Below are 16,895 nucleotides of genomic sequence, written 5' to 3' on the forward strand. Positions count from 1 at the left end.
GACAGCAAACAACAGGAAGTGGTAGTTCAGGGGTTAATTCATTTGTTTGTCGAGGTCAGTCAGTCTGTATCTGTGTGAGACAAGGCACTTATGGATAGACATTAAAAGCAACAATTACATAGCAAAGAGAGCAGAGAACGAAACCACTCTCAACCACTCTGATGACTTGTGTTTTTATACGTTATGCTTTGAATTTTGTGTTGATGTTTTTCTAATAAAAACCTACTGTGTTGAAAAGTCCTGTCCATGAGTTTATTTTCAAAACAACATAAAAAATGGTTTTAGAAGGAGAGGGTGAGCAGAAAAATCTAAATGATCAGCTATGTGTAGAGTGTCTCTCTTCAAATGGTAATGATATAGTCCTGAATCTGAACCTGAAGCTGTTCAACTTCATAAAAACACTACTCACACAAAAGGTTAGGGATATTGGGCTGCACCTAAAATGAAACTTTTGAATTGACATGTCCAACTCAGAGGCGTTGCAACAGTGAAGACAACCAAGGAAATTGCCAATGGCCCCAAACTCAGATGGCTGACATTGGTCCATATCAGTGACAACATGATGTTGCAAATAGTATGCACAATGTTATTATATGCACAGACAGCACACAATAAGTTAGTGCTACCAAACCCAATATGAATTTCTCCCATTAGCAATAGAATTATTCATTTGTTGTCAAATCCTAATATAACATTGATACCAATGTCAGTAGATCAGCTTGTTCTGTACAAACCCTGAATAATTTGTATGTTGAAGAGGAAGATATTATAAAGGGGCATCTTAATAAATTAGAATATCATAGAAAAGTTTATTTATTTTTACTGTAATGATTATGACTTACATTTAATGAAGACCTAAAATTCAGTATCTCAAACAATTTGCATATGACAAAAGACCAATTTAAAAAAGCATTTTTAACATCTAAATGCACTCAATACTTGGTAGGCGCTTTTTGACTTCAACTACTGGAAACTAACTTTTACATGATATATTTATTGAGATGCACCTGCATATCTCCTTGAAATATCGATGGCTTTGGATTAATTAACGGTTAATGTGTCAGTCCTTGGGAGTGGGTGGTGGTGATGTGTGTGCCTCTTACCTGGGGCCTCCATAGTAACACCTTAAATTAAATGACTAAATCGCTTTTTTCATGTGTATTTTGTCATTAGCATATTGAGTTATGGTCAAAAATGTCGCTCACTGCTCAGATATTGTTCACTAAAAAACTTTAACTTCACTTCACTTAGATGTGAAATGTGGAGCCACGTCGCCACCATCTGGTCTCAAAGGGTAATAACTTAAATTTCTGCATCTGCTGCTGATGGGTAAAAAATAGTTTATATAGTCATTTTACAACACTGCTATTGCACCATGTTTTTATTGAAATGATCCAATGTTAGAGGACATTTAATGGACTTCAACGTAGTGTCCGTTCAGAACCAAGAAAACAAAAACAAAAAAAAATCAATCCATTAAAAACACTCCAATAAGTAACAAGTATGACCACATACATTGTCAAATAAATACTTGCGCCTCCTGATGTAAAATACACCACATTTCCATTTATAAATTAAGGCGGAATGCAGTTTATCAACTGCCCCTAAAACAAATTCACTTGCATCTTTCATGCAAATCAAACTAGACTGCAGAGAAAACTAAGCAGTAAACACAACAACGTGAGTAGAAAAAAAGAAATTATCAAAAAAAAGACGACAGTCCAAGACTACAACAAATTCCTATCGTCTTGCAAGTCACAAAGTATTGCACAAAGTTAAGGAAACAAAGGAAATACTAAAATCCCAAAAAATAGCACTTTTAAGACCAAAAGCTGGAGCTTGTGATGGAAATATTCCTTTTCAGAGATTAAATAGGTCAAATATGAAATGGCAGGTGAATTATTGCTGTGGGGGAAGGGAATTGTTGTTGTGTTTTTGTTAAAAGTGAATCCTAAAAAGTGTGAGCAGGTACTGTACCCAAGAAAACACTAATGCCGGCTAATACCTTCTATCGCGGAGTGCTTCCTCTGTCCAATCTGTGGTCAGGTTAATTAATAAATTACAGTACCGATGCCAGTGCTCCACCTCTCAATCACCATGTAGAAGAAGAAGAAGAAAGTCGAGACAATTTATCATCACTAGAGAAAAAATAAAAAAATTGAGCGGCGATACGTCAGTCAGTGATCTTTTCTAAAACGGACGATATGAGAGTGTTTCACTGTAACGTAAACAAAGTTCTCACTACTGAACAGTAAAAAATCAAACATAAAGACACACAATATGAAATCAGAGCTCTGGGTTTGGGTCTAAAAGCCTAAATCTTCATGAGAACTGTTGTTTTAGTTTGTTTTTGCAGTGTTATCAGACGCTCCCAGCACCCAACCGGCCAGGCATCAACAAGCAGATAATAAATAAATCCTGACATTCAAATCGCAACAGCTGGAAAAACAATATTGTTCCTAAAGTGACCGTGTATATTATTATCACCGTGCTAATCTCATTATACTCTTCACTGGTTTATACTTATCTGGCTATCTCAGTGCTGTAGCCTGATGAAATGTCTGCAGGACCATCGCCTTCCCTCAGGAGTCTGTGGACAGTTTATCTCAGCTAACATTGGTCCATGTGTTGTTCATCTTTCTAAAGGTTTAGTCTTGTTAAAAGCCATCCAGTAGAAACAATGTGTACCAGCCTGTTTTTCTTCTTTTTTATCGTTTTCTTTTTTGCTTGCTTGACCAGGGAGCTTTCATCAGCGCTACTACTAGAAAAATAATAGAACAAAACTGCAAATCAAATCTTAAAAGGTTAAATCAAAAAAGAAACAAAGCAAACAAAACGTTCGGCAAAAAGAAATAAAATTTAATGGTTTATGTTCAAAGTGAAACAACCAAAAACAAAAAGGAAGAAAAGAAAGTAAAACTAAACTGAAATCGTTAACAAAGGCCATTAATGTCTCTCCAAACTTGAGATAAGCACTCGTTAAAACAAGTTTGTAACTTACATCGTAACAAATAAAAATCTAAGCCTCTAGAAAGAAAAGAAAGAAAATCCAAACAAAAAGGAAAACAAAGTAATTCAAAATGAAATAAAGGAAAAAAACAAAACAAGAAGGCAAACTGAGCCTGAGTGATGTTGCTCTGTCGGCATCAGGTGTAGCCTTAGTACCTCTTCAAACAAAAACAAATCAAAAGAACAAAAGCAAAATAAATCCAAAAGAAACAAAACAAGTAAATTCTCCTTGTAAATCTGCTCAGAAAAACTCCTCTGGGGATATAAGATCAAATCTCTCCCTGTCTTTGGTCCTTCTTAATTCCCTACTCGTTGACTGGGGATGATTTTCAACAGGACTCTTTAAATACAACTTAGAAAAAAAAAAAAAAAAAAGACACTTTACACAGGGATAACATAACAAAAAACAGACATTTCCCTCCAGAACTCATCGTGTTTAAAACTGTTAACCTGGTTGGAGGGAGAGCCCAAAAAATAATAAATCCATAGATAAACATTGAAAAGACTGATATTCATAGTAACCTAAAACAGATTGGTTAAAAGTGCTCTTCTCTTAGATTGACAGTGAGTGGTATTTGTAGATCGGTGTGTCCGCTGGATGATCATTTAAGGCATCTATTTCTACTTATGATGAGGATCCAGGACAAAGCACTGCTTTCAAAAACAAAACAAAACAAAAAAAAAATCGAACAACCACTGGCTCCTGGCAAAATCTTTTTGTTCTTCATCTTCTTTTAGCCTGAATCATCAACTGAAATGTCGACACTCAGAAGGACAACTTCCAGGACTTAACACTCTGTCTATTCAGTGCACCGCTTCTCCTTTACCTAATCCTCACATTTACACATGCAACATATAACGGACAGTATTTTAGCTTTTTCTTTTTTTTTAGATAATTTTCAAAACATCATCTTGACATGGGGGTGTCTTGGGATTTTGCCCTCTACATCCTCTCCCTACAAATTAAAACTACTCGAGTGTCCTCAAGCCCCAAGCATGAGGACAAAAGATTCAAAGAAAAAAAAAAAAAAAAAAAATCAGTCTAAACACTCTTTTTTTTAGACAAGTACAAAAGGTGCAGAAGAGTGAACATCTCATTTATCTCTGAATACACTAAAACCCAAACTGATGTGCCAGACTTTGCAAATATTTTGCTCTTTCAGATAAAAGCCTGGCGCAGGTGGTCTCCCTCTCCCTCTCCTCTACACCCGATTGTCCCGCTCTCTCTCTACTTGTGGCCCTTGCTGGTCTTAAAGGACACTTGCAGTATCTTGTCTCCGAGCCGGTAGCCGTTCAGGCTGGCGATGGCCATGGCCGCCTCCTCGTAGTTTGTCATGGTAACGAAGCCGAAGCCCTTGCACTTGTTGGTGTTGAAGTCTCGGATCACCTTGACGTTGGTGACGGCGCCGAACGGCCCGAACATCTGCCACAGGATGCTCTCGTCGGCGTCCTGGCCCAGGTTGTAGATGAAGATGCACCAGCCGGAGGTGGAGTTCCCGGGAACGCTGACGCCGCCCATCCCGCCCATGTGGTCGACGCCCATGGGAGAAAACCTGGAGGAGTGGAGTTTTTTCCTTTTTTATTATTTCACAAAAAGGTGTTATACACGGTTGCTACATCTGCATTCATTCACATCATACCGCGCCTCACCTGAACCGCTGCGCCTGGTGATGCAACGGCCCCCCGAAGCGACGGGATTGGTTGTGGTAGAGCTGGGAAATGAGCTGCGTGTTCTTCGCCTGGTTTGGGTTGGCGGCGAACTTCACCGTGATGGGCTCGGACGCCCCCGGGGGCTTCTGGCCGTTCAGGCTTTTGACGGCCTCCTCTGCTTCCGCCCGCTTGTCGAAGCGGATGAAAGCCACGCCGCGGGACACGCCTGGGGAACGGGAGAAAAAACGCTGGTGACCGCCTGACATGACAGCATTTTACAACAAACAGCTGCTCTGTTCTCTTTTACAAACACAGAGGCACTATGTGTGGGTGAAGGTATTTTTAAAAGCAAGGTCAAAGTCATTCACCTGTCGTACCTGTACCCTGATCAACAAGTACACGGGAGTTAATAATGCGTCCAAAACGCGAGAACATGTCCTCCACGTCCTTCTGGGTCATGGCCTTTGGCAGACCGCTGATATAGAGGTTGGCATCCTTTATTGTATCAGAGCTGGGCCGTGCGTATGAAACCTGGTAACAGGAAGCAACAAACCCTTAATTACACCTCAGACACACATGAACTTTTAAAAGAAAGTGACAAAAAAGTACAACAAGCACTCAAATCTATCTCACTAATGACATTTAAAACATTTTTGGACTAAATATAAAATAAATAATCATTTCATTCATCTATTTATTATAAACAGTTTTAGTCTCTATTAAAAGAAAAACACAAAACATATTCTAAAAACAAAATGCTACCAAACTAGTTTTAAAGTTTTCTGTCTGAGCAAATATTGAGCAAAGTGAGAAGCATAAAGAACTTTACAGCAACAAAAAAATGAAATAAAAACTACTCAAAAAGGTACTTTAAGGAATTAAATACACAAAATACATTGACTCTGACAGAATGCGTCAAATGAAATAAGTAAAATTAAAGTCAAACTCAACAGACATGTCAGATAGGGCAGTAAGTGAGCTGTAAAAGCAGCAGTATCACTTCCTCGGGCTGACATGTACTAGCTAGTTAGCGGACAGCACAGGAGCCACAGGAGAGTTATATGACATGACATCTTTGGTTTGAGAATTGTAGAACACCTTATTGCACGTTACCTTGATAGTTTTGGACTGTAGCCTTAGTCCATTCAGTGTACTGATAGCTCTGTCTGCATCACTAGGGTTAAGATAGTTAACAAATCCGTACCCTAAACTGTGGCCTAGAGAAAAAAAAAGGAAAACAATAAAATAAAACAAAAAAACGTTGTATAGTTCAAAAAAAGCTGCAAACAAACAAATAAATATGTAAAAACAAAAACAAATCTTAACATTGCATGCTAGTCTAAACAAACAAACAAAGAAACTGTCTACAGTCAAACAGGGCTGGGCTGCTTGGAATAAACAAATCAAGTCTATGGTGGTGAAAAAGCTTTGAGCAAAGTGCTAACCCAACTCAAGCAGGAAAAATCAATCAATTTGAGATCAATTTCAAACAAAAGTTACATTATAAAAAAAATCACTGAAACCAGAAAACTCCTGACAGTAAAGAGCAGCTAATATGTGAATGAGTGAAGAGGCCAAACTCTTGTAACAGGAAGTCCCTGCCATTTCAAACACAATCTTGCGTTTAAGCGTCGATCAGGTCTGTCTCAGGTCTTATCGCTTCAGAGCGTAGCATACCTGCGACTTTGTCTCGGATCAGCTTGGCCGACTCCACCTCCCCGATGCTGCTGAAGAGGCTCCGCAGCTCGTCCTGCGTCATGCTCTGAGGCAGGTAGTTCACGATCAGGTTGGTCTTGGCGTCCTTCGCCTCGTCCCCTCCCATGTGGTCTTCATAACCGTTTGACATGTCATACACCTCCTGCAAGTCAGCCAGGTGGGCCGAAGAAAAACACAAAACGAGGTAAGCACGCGCGGAGTATGCAGAGCTAAAGCTGGGACGAAAACAAAAAAGCAAAAAGCTAAATGAACACAACACGATGCAAAAACAGATGCCAAAGAAAATCAATTATATCAAATGAAATTACCGCCAGCAGCACAAAGTCGCAAAAAGGAGAACAATCAGTGCTCCACATACGTCCCATCATTTTTTACTCTTCAGGCATCACTGACCTCGCCTCCACCCGGCTACCTCGAACAACCTCATTACATCACCGAGGATGGATACAGCAACACAAAAACTAGAGCGCACAGTGGGAATAAATCACAACGAGGGCGTGCGCACTGAAAAAAATAGTTTATAGTTTATGTTTTTTTCCCCCCACATCTCTAGACTTAAAAAAATAGATCTGATTGTGGCTACTTCATGACAAGCACAGCTCTCAGCCAACTGGAAGAACCAGGGATGATTATTAACTCCTGCACGTCAGGAAACATATGTGCTGAGGGACGTAATGTTGATACGAGGATGAAGAGCATGAGCCATGTATTGTTATTCATTAACAACAACAATCAGGCTTTGTCGCTCTCTTACTTGCTCTAACACTCAGAGACAGACACACTGTTGTTTTTTTGGTGTCTTTCATTCATCCAATCAACTATGAATGTAATGCCACAGGAAATAGGACAAAGTAGCTTTTTCTTTTTCCCATTGTGCCACTAACCTTGAAGCATAACCTTTAAAACAAACCTGCCCTCTCTTCACACACACACACACACACAGTAGCAGAAAATGTGCAGCAGTGACTTTTAGATTATTCCTAGAACGTTTTGGCTGAGAAAGGGTTAACAGCGTGATTACGGTTTTCAATACATCAGAGTGGAAAAGAAGGGGTCAAAAGGTATAGAGTCACATAATGACAAGTATTATACAAGCATGTGACTGGATCTCAAATGCAAACTGGTCTCAATGTGGCGGTTTACACTAAGCCAAGCTGATGTATAAACAATGACATGCAATATAAAGGCTGCACACTGAAGGTTTGCATTTGCAAAGTAGGTAAGTCCCCAGATTACCTCAATCACATGTCACATGCGATCAAGACTGATAACCACTCTAAAAAGATCTGGGGTGAGTTTAGATAACGATGTAAATAACAGTGTCACTTAATAGTATGTTTAAAGGACAATTCCAGGCAAATTCAACCTGGGGCTCTAGTTTCCTAATATTTTAGGTCAAACAGAATGAATTTGAAGATTTTCTCTTTAATATCTCCCGTTGTGCAGTAGTTGTGTAGATCTTAGGCTGTTTACATCCCACAAAAAAGCAATTTTTTTTTCACAGACATCATATGAGCTATAATACAAGTATAGTCTCTCGCTTGACTTTGTATTACAGCTCCGCTTACAAACATGTCCTCTTTCTTGAAGTAAACAAACCCCTCTGTGTATGTTTGAAGCCATCTAACGTTGTAAAACAGCCTAAGATCGGTCTGCTCCCATTATACGCTGCTGTGGCGATGCAGGGACAGACACAACTACTGCATAACAGGAGACATTAAAAGAGAAAATCCTCAGATTCATTCTTTTAGACCTAAAATATTAGGAAACTAGAGCCCCAGGTTGAATTTGCCTGGATTTGTCCTTTAAACAACGTGTTTCCACTCTCTGTTCGGCAGTGAGTGTCATGGTGGTGGTGGACTGGACACATTTGCTGGTGGCTGAAATGGAATCAGGCTTGAAATGGGAACCAGTCCAGCGGTCAAACCTGACAGAGGTCCATTCATGCAAGAGAAAGGTTGTGATTGTGTATTCTGGTGGTTTAAGATACGCCGCCCGAGAGGATGAATGAGAGTCCTGTGTTAACCAGTCGACATGGACAAAACTGGTGGGAGCCAGAGTGCGTGTTTTCTGCGATTTCTCTTAATGCCATCTCACTCGTACAGCATTAAAAAATCATTCGTTCCAGCAAAAGAGCCGCACAGTCGTGACATTTCCTGCCATGTGACGGGACGTGGGCTTTTCAACTCCTCGTCTGGATCCTCACCAAAAAATATTTTATACAGTCACGCACTGGCTTTAAAACAGGAGCTGGGATCTGATACTCACTTTCAAGTACTTAATGTGTCCTCGACGAACTGCCATGAAGACACTTCACTGCTCCTGAGGCTGGATGGGGATGACAAAAAGAAAACAAAACAACTTAATCAATGTGGCACTGATCAGATTGGAAGATCTTGTCTGAAGGACATGACACAAAGACAAGAAATCTGGACAAACATCTGATGCATGTAAAGTCCGACAACATCTCGTATTGTAAGACTTATGTAGAAAAATCCAACCATATTGCTAATGAGAGCAGCTCCTTTCTTCGGTTGTCACTTTGCATCATTTAGCTTACATAACTCCCTGCATGCTGCTGTGTATCGTGCTTGGAGAAAGTGTTGTTAATCATCTTGTTGTGCAGATGTGCAGGTAGCTGATGCACATGTAACTGAACAGCCAACACTGAATTATCTCATCTGTTTGTTTTGACCTTTCTTTAGCCAAGACCATTACAAAAGGTGAACTCTCTTATGGTACGTAGGGTTGGATGTAAAAAAAAAAAAAAAACTTTAAGGATGATACAGTGTTGATGATATTTCCATAATGCCCAAGTAGAATATACTAATAATTTCAATTGATACATGTAAAGCAACCTGGATCTGGATGACCATGATAGAATGAAAAAAACGTATCTGATTATGTCTTGAATTTTGGGAAAACACTAAATGTTAGTAATGTTGTTGTGATGCATCATTTTATGGTGCCACTAAATTATTATGTGACGAGCACCACTGTTCCCAGTTGAAACCCAGTCTAACAAGCTTGTTTTTAATACAATGTCCAGTGAGGGCGTCAAAGTGGGTCCTGTGTGGTATTACCGTGTAGCCCATGTTACTAGTGCATTTGCAGGACTACAGAATAACTTTTTACTAGGAGCAAAGTGGCCCCTTACTTAACCATTTTAGGAGCTCTTGCAAAGCAAATATTCACATTTCCTTTTCCATTCATGATCCTCACACACATTGGCCTGCCACCTGTAATGACAGATTATAGCTTCTCTGAGTCATCCCTTCCACATTTCACTCATGTAAAAAAAAAGAAGAAAAAAAAGTAAAATGTACTGGTTGCACATGTGAAAGTAGATGAAAAATTCACTTGCATTGTCTCAAATTTTGGGGGCAAAATCCCTTATTTGGGGCTAGGGCTCTGTAAATAGGTTAGCATGTATTTTTAGACTATTTCACAAATGAATTTGATGCAAACAACTTAGATCAGTAGTTCTCCACATCTCTAGCCTCCACCCCCTTCTCTCTTGTCGATTATTTTGCATCTACCTGTATATGGGTTGGGGTACTGAAAATGCAACAAACCGAGGCAAGAAACTTGTATGCATGAATGTAAGTATATGTGACGCACACAGAAGACATTGTATCCATGTATGGTATTCATGCAATTGTGCTTTTTGGTTTTCCATGTCAGTTTTGATTGATTGCTCTCCTTATTTCTCCACATTTTCCCGTTTCCCTCTCACTATATCGCATTGAAAACCCAATAAAAACAATATGAAATACTAGTGCGTGTGTTTTTATGTTAAATCTACCAGCTACGAACACATCATTCAGTTCATGAGTAGCTTCATAGGAAACGTGTATCGGCCTGGCTAGCATTATTAGCATTAGCTAGCTGCTGCCATGCTCATCCCATCCGATGAGGCGAGTAAACAACATGTATGACCACCAGGCTCCATTGAATAAAAAAAAACACACACGTTACAACCAATTTTTAACCTAAACCAGAAACCAATGAACACACACAGCCCATACCATTATGAGGATATAGTACTACGTTTACGTGGCGGTGTGCGGTCGGTCGGCTAGCTCACGTCCAGCAACACCGTGGCCCTATTTTAGAGAGCGTCAGTTCAACGCGTCTCCACCGTCCCTGCGTCTAAACCAAACCACAGCGGCCTGCTAACGGCTAACTGCTAACAGGCCGCGGAGGAGGCTAACGCATAGATAGATATATATATATGAGGCTAAACCGTTAGCCGCCGCAGCTAGGTAACGACCCAACGGCTGCATCACGGGCCGCAGCGACACGCCAGTCAACCGCCAAACCAAACCGAACCAAACCGACGAACAACGGCCACACAGCAGCAGCAGCAGCGGCGGGTAACGGTTAGAGACACAACCACAACCACAACAACGTCTGTCAGCATTTTTTTTTTTTTTTAAGTCTTACCAGCTTTTTTGGAGGGGTGGTTGGTGTTTTTGCTTTCTTCTCCCTTTTTTTTTTTTTTTTTTTTTTTTTTGGTCTTTCTTCTTGGCGACGCTCCGTTCCCTCCAAGTCGATCGACCTCACGTAACGTTAGTGGGGGGAAACAGAGGAAGGAGCTGCTACGTGCAGAATCGCGCCACGCCCACATAACATGCGCCCGGCGCCGGCCACGCCTCTGCAGTGGAGCCGCCGACTGACGGAGGTCAAGTCAACTGCCATGTCAACAGTTCATTTAGGAGCAGCACGGCAGCACCTAGCTCAAACTAGAGCAGTCCAGTATAGTACAATAACACTGCAAAACAACAGCCTCCATGAAGTAATAATAAGAATCAATTCGTGATTTAATAGTGTACGTTTAATCAACATCTCAGTGAAAAGTATAACTATAACAGATAGGGGAGAGTAGCCTACTGTAAGTTGAGCATAGGGGCAAGTTGAGCCAGCCACGCCACCCCTTGTTGTTAGGAAACCATAAGAAAAATAATTAAATATTTAGGAGGAAGGCAGCATTTCATGGAGTCTGTAAAGGTAAGAACCACATGAGTAAAGTGGTAACACATTTATGCCCCCCCCCCCAAAAAAAAACAAAGAAAAATTTACTGTCAGAAGTGAATTTGGTCGATTAAGGTTTCATGAGAATTGTGTTTGGACCAAAAGAGATAATTATAAATTTGTTTTATACCTCAGTTGTGGTATGTATGAGCTACAACATAAGGAAGTAGGCCTAAGCCAAGCATGTAAGTGCACCATTTTAGCTGTGTGGTAAGTTGAGCCACTTGGCCAAGGGTAAGTTAAGCCACCTGCCCTATACACTTTATGGGTGTGTTTTGGCTGTCTATAGCTTATGTCCAAATTATTAAATCAAGATTCTGCATTTTTATACACTAAGCACGTTCTTGAGAAGAGGTAAAGTTGTTTATGGTAAGCCAAGCTTTACTTTCAGAAAGAAAGATGAGAGATTCTTTCCCATGATGCAATGTAAATGCAAAACTCAAAGCTCAGTGAGTTGGTGGCTCAGCAGGAGGTCCCAGTCCCAGCAGTTTGTGTTTCCCTGCAACCTGGACAGGTTGAATATTGAGTAAAGGGGGAGGTGGGAGATGGAGGGGTGGCTCAACGTTTCTATTGCACAATGAGGTGCTGTGTCAAAGCAAAGACCGAATTAAATTAAACTAAAATAAACTTACACACATAAGCTGTGCCACAAGACCACTTTTTTTTGGACATGCTATATTATCAAAACAGTTACTGTATGTATACACTCATTCTGTTTGTTTGTAGGAATGCACAGCATCCTGAAATATAAGTTAGCAACAAAACTATTGCCTTGATGATCCTGAATATGAAAAGTCAACTTCCTCTCTGCTATAATTTTACTTTGAATTAATGCTAACACGACACTGGAAAAAAATCCATAAAGACTTCCCAAATACATCATCGAATCACATTGATTTGTTTAGTAATGATGTATACTGGAATATGTGAAATAGGCCTGTGCTATGATGTCATCAAATCACAGACAATTATAAGTTGCAATTGTTTGTCCTTTTACGACAATTCAGCTGAGTCATCGTAATCTTCTTTCTGGTGTCGGATGATCCAGTCATCGACAACACAACAGCAGGATTGTGCACACCACAATTGATGTTGCATGTTTTGCAGTGTGCAGGAGTATCGTAGCGAAAGAGAAATCGAGGTCCAACAATAATAATATAAAATAATATAATATCATAATATTTGTGCAAAGTGTAGCAGTCCTGTCCCATATGTCTTTAGTTTTTGCCCAGTATGCGATATTCCATTAACGGCCGGTCCCGCATCAGCTGTGCCACCGTCAGAAACACAACAAACTACAGGAAGAAAGGAAAGAGAGGAGAAGATGGTTCTTGTTAGCTGCCATATTAAATAATAATTCACTTCTAGAACAGATAGGCTATATCTGTATGAAACAATTAAACACCCATGGAAGCCTGTGTGTAATAATTGTCCATATTACTCTTTTTCTAAAGATTAAAGAGTATTAACAACCCTTTTATAGCTATATAGCTTGATTAAAGCCAAATTAGTAATGCAACTTTCAGGAGTTTCAATCCAGTACAGGAAAAGTTAGTCGGTGTTTCTTTTTTTCAGTTAGTGTATATGTTGCGTTTATAAAGAATAAAAGACAGAAAAGTATCACACCTCCACTAGAAAAACCACTGGGAAGCACCAGATAATAAAACTCAGTACAAAGTGTAAAACCACCTCCAGCTTCACCTGGCAGCCCTGAAACAGAGAGACATGAGCACAGAAACACAAAATCAGGGAGGATGGAGGAGGTTTGTTGTGTGTGTGTGAGTGCTGCAGGATGTTTATAGGCTACCTGTGGGTAAAGCTCCCACGGCTGCTCCACGCTGCCGGTGCAGGAGGGGAACGAAGAGTTGCAGCAGCTCTGAGGGACGCTGAGTCCTCCAGTACTGTTAAACCAGGAGGTTTGGAGCCAGTCCCTGTAGTCATGGATACCACAGCACTGCAACTAACAGGGACCAAAACACAACATGCTCAGTCTACTCACTAAGGGATAATGCCCGACGAGGTGTCCATTATCAGAAATTAATGGACGACGCGGAGGCGTGAACCGGTTGCTTCCGCGAAGTCCATTAATTTCTGATAATCGGACACCATGGCTTATACCATGGTCACTTACGAGAAAAATACATAGCCTATTAAATCATTCACTCAATTATTAATATAACACAATGGAAATCTTTATCTCCAGGAAATGTGCGTATCAGTCATTACAGGCACAATCTTTTCCTGTTTTTTCCTTAAAGGGACAACGAGGAGTTTTGGAAAAGCGAAGTGTTTTCACACTACATTTATGAGCCTCCGCACCGTGAAATTCTTTGTCCGGCGCAGGACAGACTCATGTTTTCATTCATCAAGAATTAAAGTCAGAGGTTCGAAGACGATCACATACCGTCGTAGTTCCAACCATAAACGGCGATTCGGCGGCGTTATTCTCATGACTCGCCACGAAACCGAAAGTAAAGAAACGCTGGTTCGGCTCGACCAGCATTTCCGCCACCACTAATAATAACAAAATAACGATAGAGACAAAACGATATATTTATCGAAAATGGGCCCATTAAAGTAGAAGTAAACGGAATATTTGTGTTAATATAAGTCTTAAATAGTTATATCTTCCGACTGCAATAACTTATATAGTGTTTGGTCTGAAACACGGGTCTGTCAGTCACTCTGCTCTGCTGTAAGCCGAGGAGAAAACTTTCCTTGTATCCTACAACCTTTATCCAATGAGGAGAGAGAACGGCATAAAGGGGCGGTCCTCTCTGTGTGTGCAGCCAAGGGATGCGCGCGCATGTGGTGACATAGGGACGAGGGCGGGGACTGCTAACTCCATCTGCTGACAAGAAGTTAGCCAAAATGACCGGATCGCTTACTTCTGCTTTAACAAGTGTGGGTAGCGTAGATTCATCCACATTAACGCGAGACTTTTTTATAACCAAATAGAAACTCCTCGTTGTCCCTTTAAATTAAATATCACTTTACGATCATTTTGTTGTCTTTGTGGTGGCTTTACGTGTCTTTACAATGGTTTTGTCTGTTTATAATAAGTATCTTTGGCTGTTTCACTTTTCTTGGTGGTCTTTTTTCATTTGATATTTTTCAGATAAAACCCAGTGGTGTCTTCTTGACCCTAGCCAATATGGTCTGTTACAGGATGGCTGCAGGATGTAACCACCACACTTATTGTGCTATTTAAATTTTAAATTAGTGTACGCGGGTGAAAAAATGCAAAGATAAATTGGGGAGATTTCCTCTTTTAAAAGCAGATATTGTTACAGGAAGTGTGCTCTAAGGCTTTAATACTCAGCTGTAGATGTTGGTGTTTGTTTTTCTTTTATATGTTGTTGTGGATTCCTCTAACACTCAGTTAACATGAGTGAGCACTAACCTCCTCTTGTGTGGCATCCACAGCTTCAGAGTTGAGGTCCTGGCTGTTTCCTGTGTAATTTTGAAACACTTCACTGAGGGACGTTATCTCTGAATCCAACTTAAAAAAAAAAAAAAAAACACAAGTCAGAAGAGACATCGACCATAAATGAGTAAAGATCAGTGCAGCTGGACTTTCATTGTACCTTTGTGGAGTGGAAATAAGCCAACGCTGAGGCCGAACTTTCCACACAAAAGACCACTACTAGTAGATAAACAAACTGGAGAAGAGCACACTTTTACAGTACATCTGTAGATCATCATGCATACACACAATCACCAACAGCCTTACCAGTCCCTGCAGAAAGATGGAGTCTTTGAGGCTCAGCAATGTGCCGAGGCATCCGCTGACCACAAGGAAACCAGCGCTGACCAGAACGAGGATAGCCGGCATGGTGATGTAATAGGCGTGAGAAAAGAATAAGCTGCTGTGACTGTATTTCATCAGCAGGTAGACTCCACTCAGCCCCACCACCAACCCCATCACCTGGCAAAGGAAGAACAAAGATTAAACTCACCAGGGCCCATTTTCAAAAGCAAATGAGTGAAGTAGTAGCATAACAAACTTTTTGACTGACAGACTGAGAACAAGCTTTGTCTTACAATGAAGCGGCTGCTGATAGGCTATATGCTTTATATATAATGCATACTCATGCATTTTCCTAGAATGTTAATTCTGCATCAATGCAGTTTATTTATCACCTGCAAATATCTTGGAAAAAATGCCATTGTTAAAGTTGTGGAGTAATTATTTGCCGGTTGATATAAAAACCTGTGGGCAATATCCAGTCTCCTGAAACAGATGATAGATGTGCATGTCATGGGAATAAAACCAACTCAAGGCAACAAAATGAGGGATATTGTAAACTTACACCCAGCCAGGGTAGTAAAATATATTTAATGATTTAAAACTGATGGTTAAACCTGAAGTCTGAAGTTTCTTAATGACATTATAACTTAACAAATAAACACGTTAAAAATACGGTTACAAGTTTGATATGAAGTTTGAAAAACAACACACGTCTTCAGACTGATAATCCTATTTCCTCAAAAAAAGAAAAAGAAAACAAGTGCGCAAACGCGTCACATGACCTCTCTTGAGTGCAACCAATACACACACAACGACCACTAGTAGCTCTATGTTTAACATTGTTGTAAACAATATAGCATATAGGTCCAGCAGTATTAGCCTTTGTATTGCTATATGATGAATTGGCATGCGTATTTTGTGTGAGATTAAAAGGGAAACACAACAAGCTGAGAACATATAAACACTAGTAAAGTCTCACTTACCCACAGAAGCTGAGACGCTAGCTGGAGACAGGTTTTCAGAGCGTTTCTCCTTCGGTTGTTCATTTTTCAGGCGTCAGGATCTGCGCGTAAAGAACCGGACCGTTACGCGAAGACAGCACGAGACAGGCAGAGTTGGAGGCAGGAAGTACAACGTCCTTTTTTAATAATGAGCAGTAGTCTGCTGCAGCTTTCCCTTCCTTCCGCAATGGCTGAAACCAGCTTCCTCAAAAACAAACGCGGAAATAAGGAATAAGACAAGGAATGAGGACTTTGACCTTCATGGTTGTATGACTCTGATGGAGAGGAGTGGATAACAACAAAGACATGTGATTTTTGCTCTACATGTCTGTAACAGGTCGGCAGGCCATGGTCAAGTGGTCTAAATATAAATACCATATTCATGAGGCGATAAGAAAGAGGTTGTGTTTATTTGGTTAACATAATTTTTTTCATATTTCTGCCAATAAAGATTAGGGGAAATCTTGGATTTTGGACATCATAACAATGTTAGTCTCAACTTTTTTCTACTGGAACAGACAGAGAAATAAGATAAAATACAATGCACACATTAATGAACATGTAGCTACTGTTTGGTGAGGTGAGTGTCAGCTGTGTGTTCACTGGTCTGTGTCAGAGTCTCTGCAGTCTGAGGGAGGTTTTTGTACGACCACAAATCACAGTGTGAACACCGCGGCACCGTTTCTTTCTTACATGTAGGCCCTGACAGTAATAAACTGCTTCATCTTCAGCCT

General features: G+C 40.3%; 2 protein-coding genes across 4 annotated transcripts; both read right to left on the minus strand.

Annotated features, from left to right (window-relative positions):
- Positions 1-1,376: 1,376 nt before the first annotated feature.
- On the minus strand, positions 1,377-10,941 carry elavl1a (ELAV like RNA binding protein 1a). 3 transcript variants are annotated; one of them, XM_083998358.1, is made up of 7 exons: positions 10,822-10,941; positions 8,644-8,703; positions 6,337-6,517; positions 5,773-5,876; positions 5,028-5,190; positions 4,660-4,885; positions 1,377-4,562 (listed from the first exon to the last, which is right to left on the minus strand). In XM_083998358.1, exons 2-7 carry the CDS (start codon positions 8,677-8,679, stop codon positions 4,238-4,240), a joined length of 1,035 nt encoding a protein of 344 aa, XP_083854484.1. In that variant the 5' UTR covers positions 8,680-8,703; positions 10,822-10,941; the 3' UTR covers positions 1,377-4,237. The 3 variants fall into 3 exon arrangements, with proteins under 3 accessions (XP_083854484.1, XP_083854483.1, XP_083854482.1); XM_083998357.1 differs by having other exon boundaries at positions 6,337-6,528; positions 8,643-8,703; XM_083998356.1 differs by having other exon boundaries at positions 1,377-4,583; positions 6,337-6,528; positions 8,643-8,703.
- A 1,374-nt stretch (positions 10,942-12,315) lies between these two features.
- Positions 12,316-16,299, minus strand: tspan37 (tetraspanin 37). Its single transcript, XM_083997583.1, has 7 exons — positions 16,144-16,299; positions 15,143-15,337; positions 14,997-15,071; positions 14,813-14,911; positions 13,217-13,369; positions 13,036-13,119; positions 12,316-12,704 (listed from the first exon to the last, which is right to left on the minus strand). Exons 1-7 carry the CDS (start codon positions 16,204-16,206, stop codon positions 12,627-12,629), a joined length of 747 nt encoding a protein of 248 aa, XP_083853709.1. The 5' UTR covers positions 16,207-16,299; the 3' UTR covers positions 12,316-12,626.
- Positions 16,300-16,895: the final 596 nt, after the last annotated feature.

This window comes from Trachurus trachurus (assembly GCF_905171665.1).
Source record: "Trachurus trachurus genome assembly, chromosome: 22".
Taxonomy (NCBI): domain Eukaryota; kingdom Metazoa; phylum Chordata; class Actinopteri; order Carangiformes; family Carangidae; genus Trachurus; species Trachurus trachurus.

Excerpts from the sequence above, each read along its gene's own strand:
- elavl1a (XM_083998356.1), bottom strand. The coding sequence starts at position 8,679 with ATGGCAGTTCGTCGAGGACACATTAAGTACTTGAAAG. Across the intron at positions 6,529-8,642 it reads ACACATTAAGTACTTGAAAG|CTGACTTGCAGGAGGTGTAT; the intron begins TGAGTATCAGAT and ends CGGCCCACCTGG. Across the intron at positions 5,191-5,772 it reads TACAGTCCAAAACTATCAAG|GTTTCATACGCACGGCCCAG; the intron begins GTAACGTGCAAT and ends TCCTGTTACCAG.
- tspan37 (XM_083997583.1), bottom strand. The coding sequence starts at position 16,206 with ATGAACAACCGAAGGAGAAACGCTCTGAAAACCTGTCTCCAGCTAGCG. Across the intron at positions 15,072-15,142 it reads CCATCTTTCTGCAGGGACTG|TTTGTTTATCTACTAGTAGT; the intron begins GTAAGGCTGTTG and ends GCTCTTCTCCAG. Across the intron at positions 14,912-14,996 it reads CTTATTTCCACTCCACAAAG|TTGGATTCAGAGATAACGTC; the intron begins GTACAATGAAAG and ends TTTTTTTTTAAG.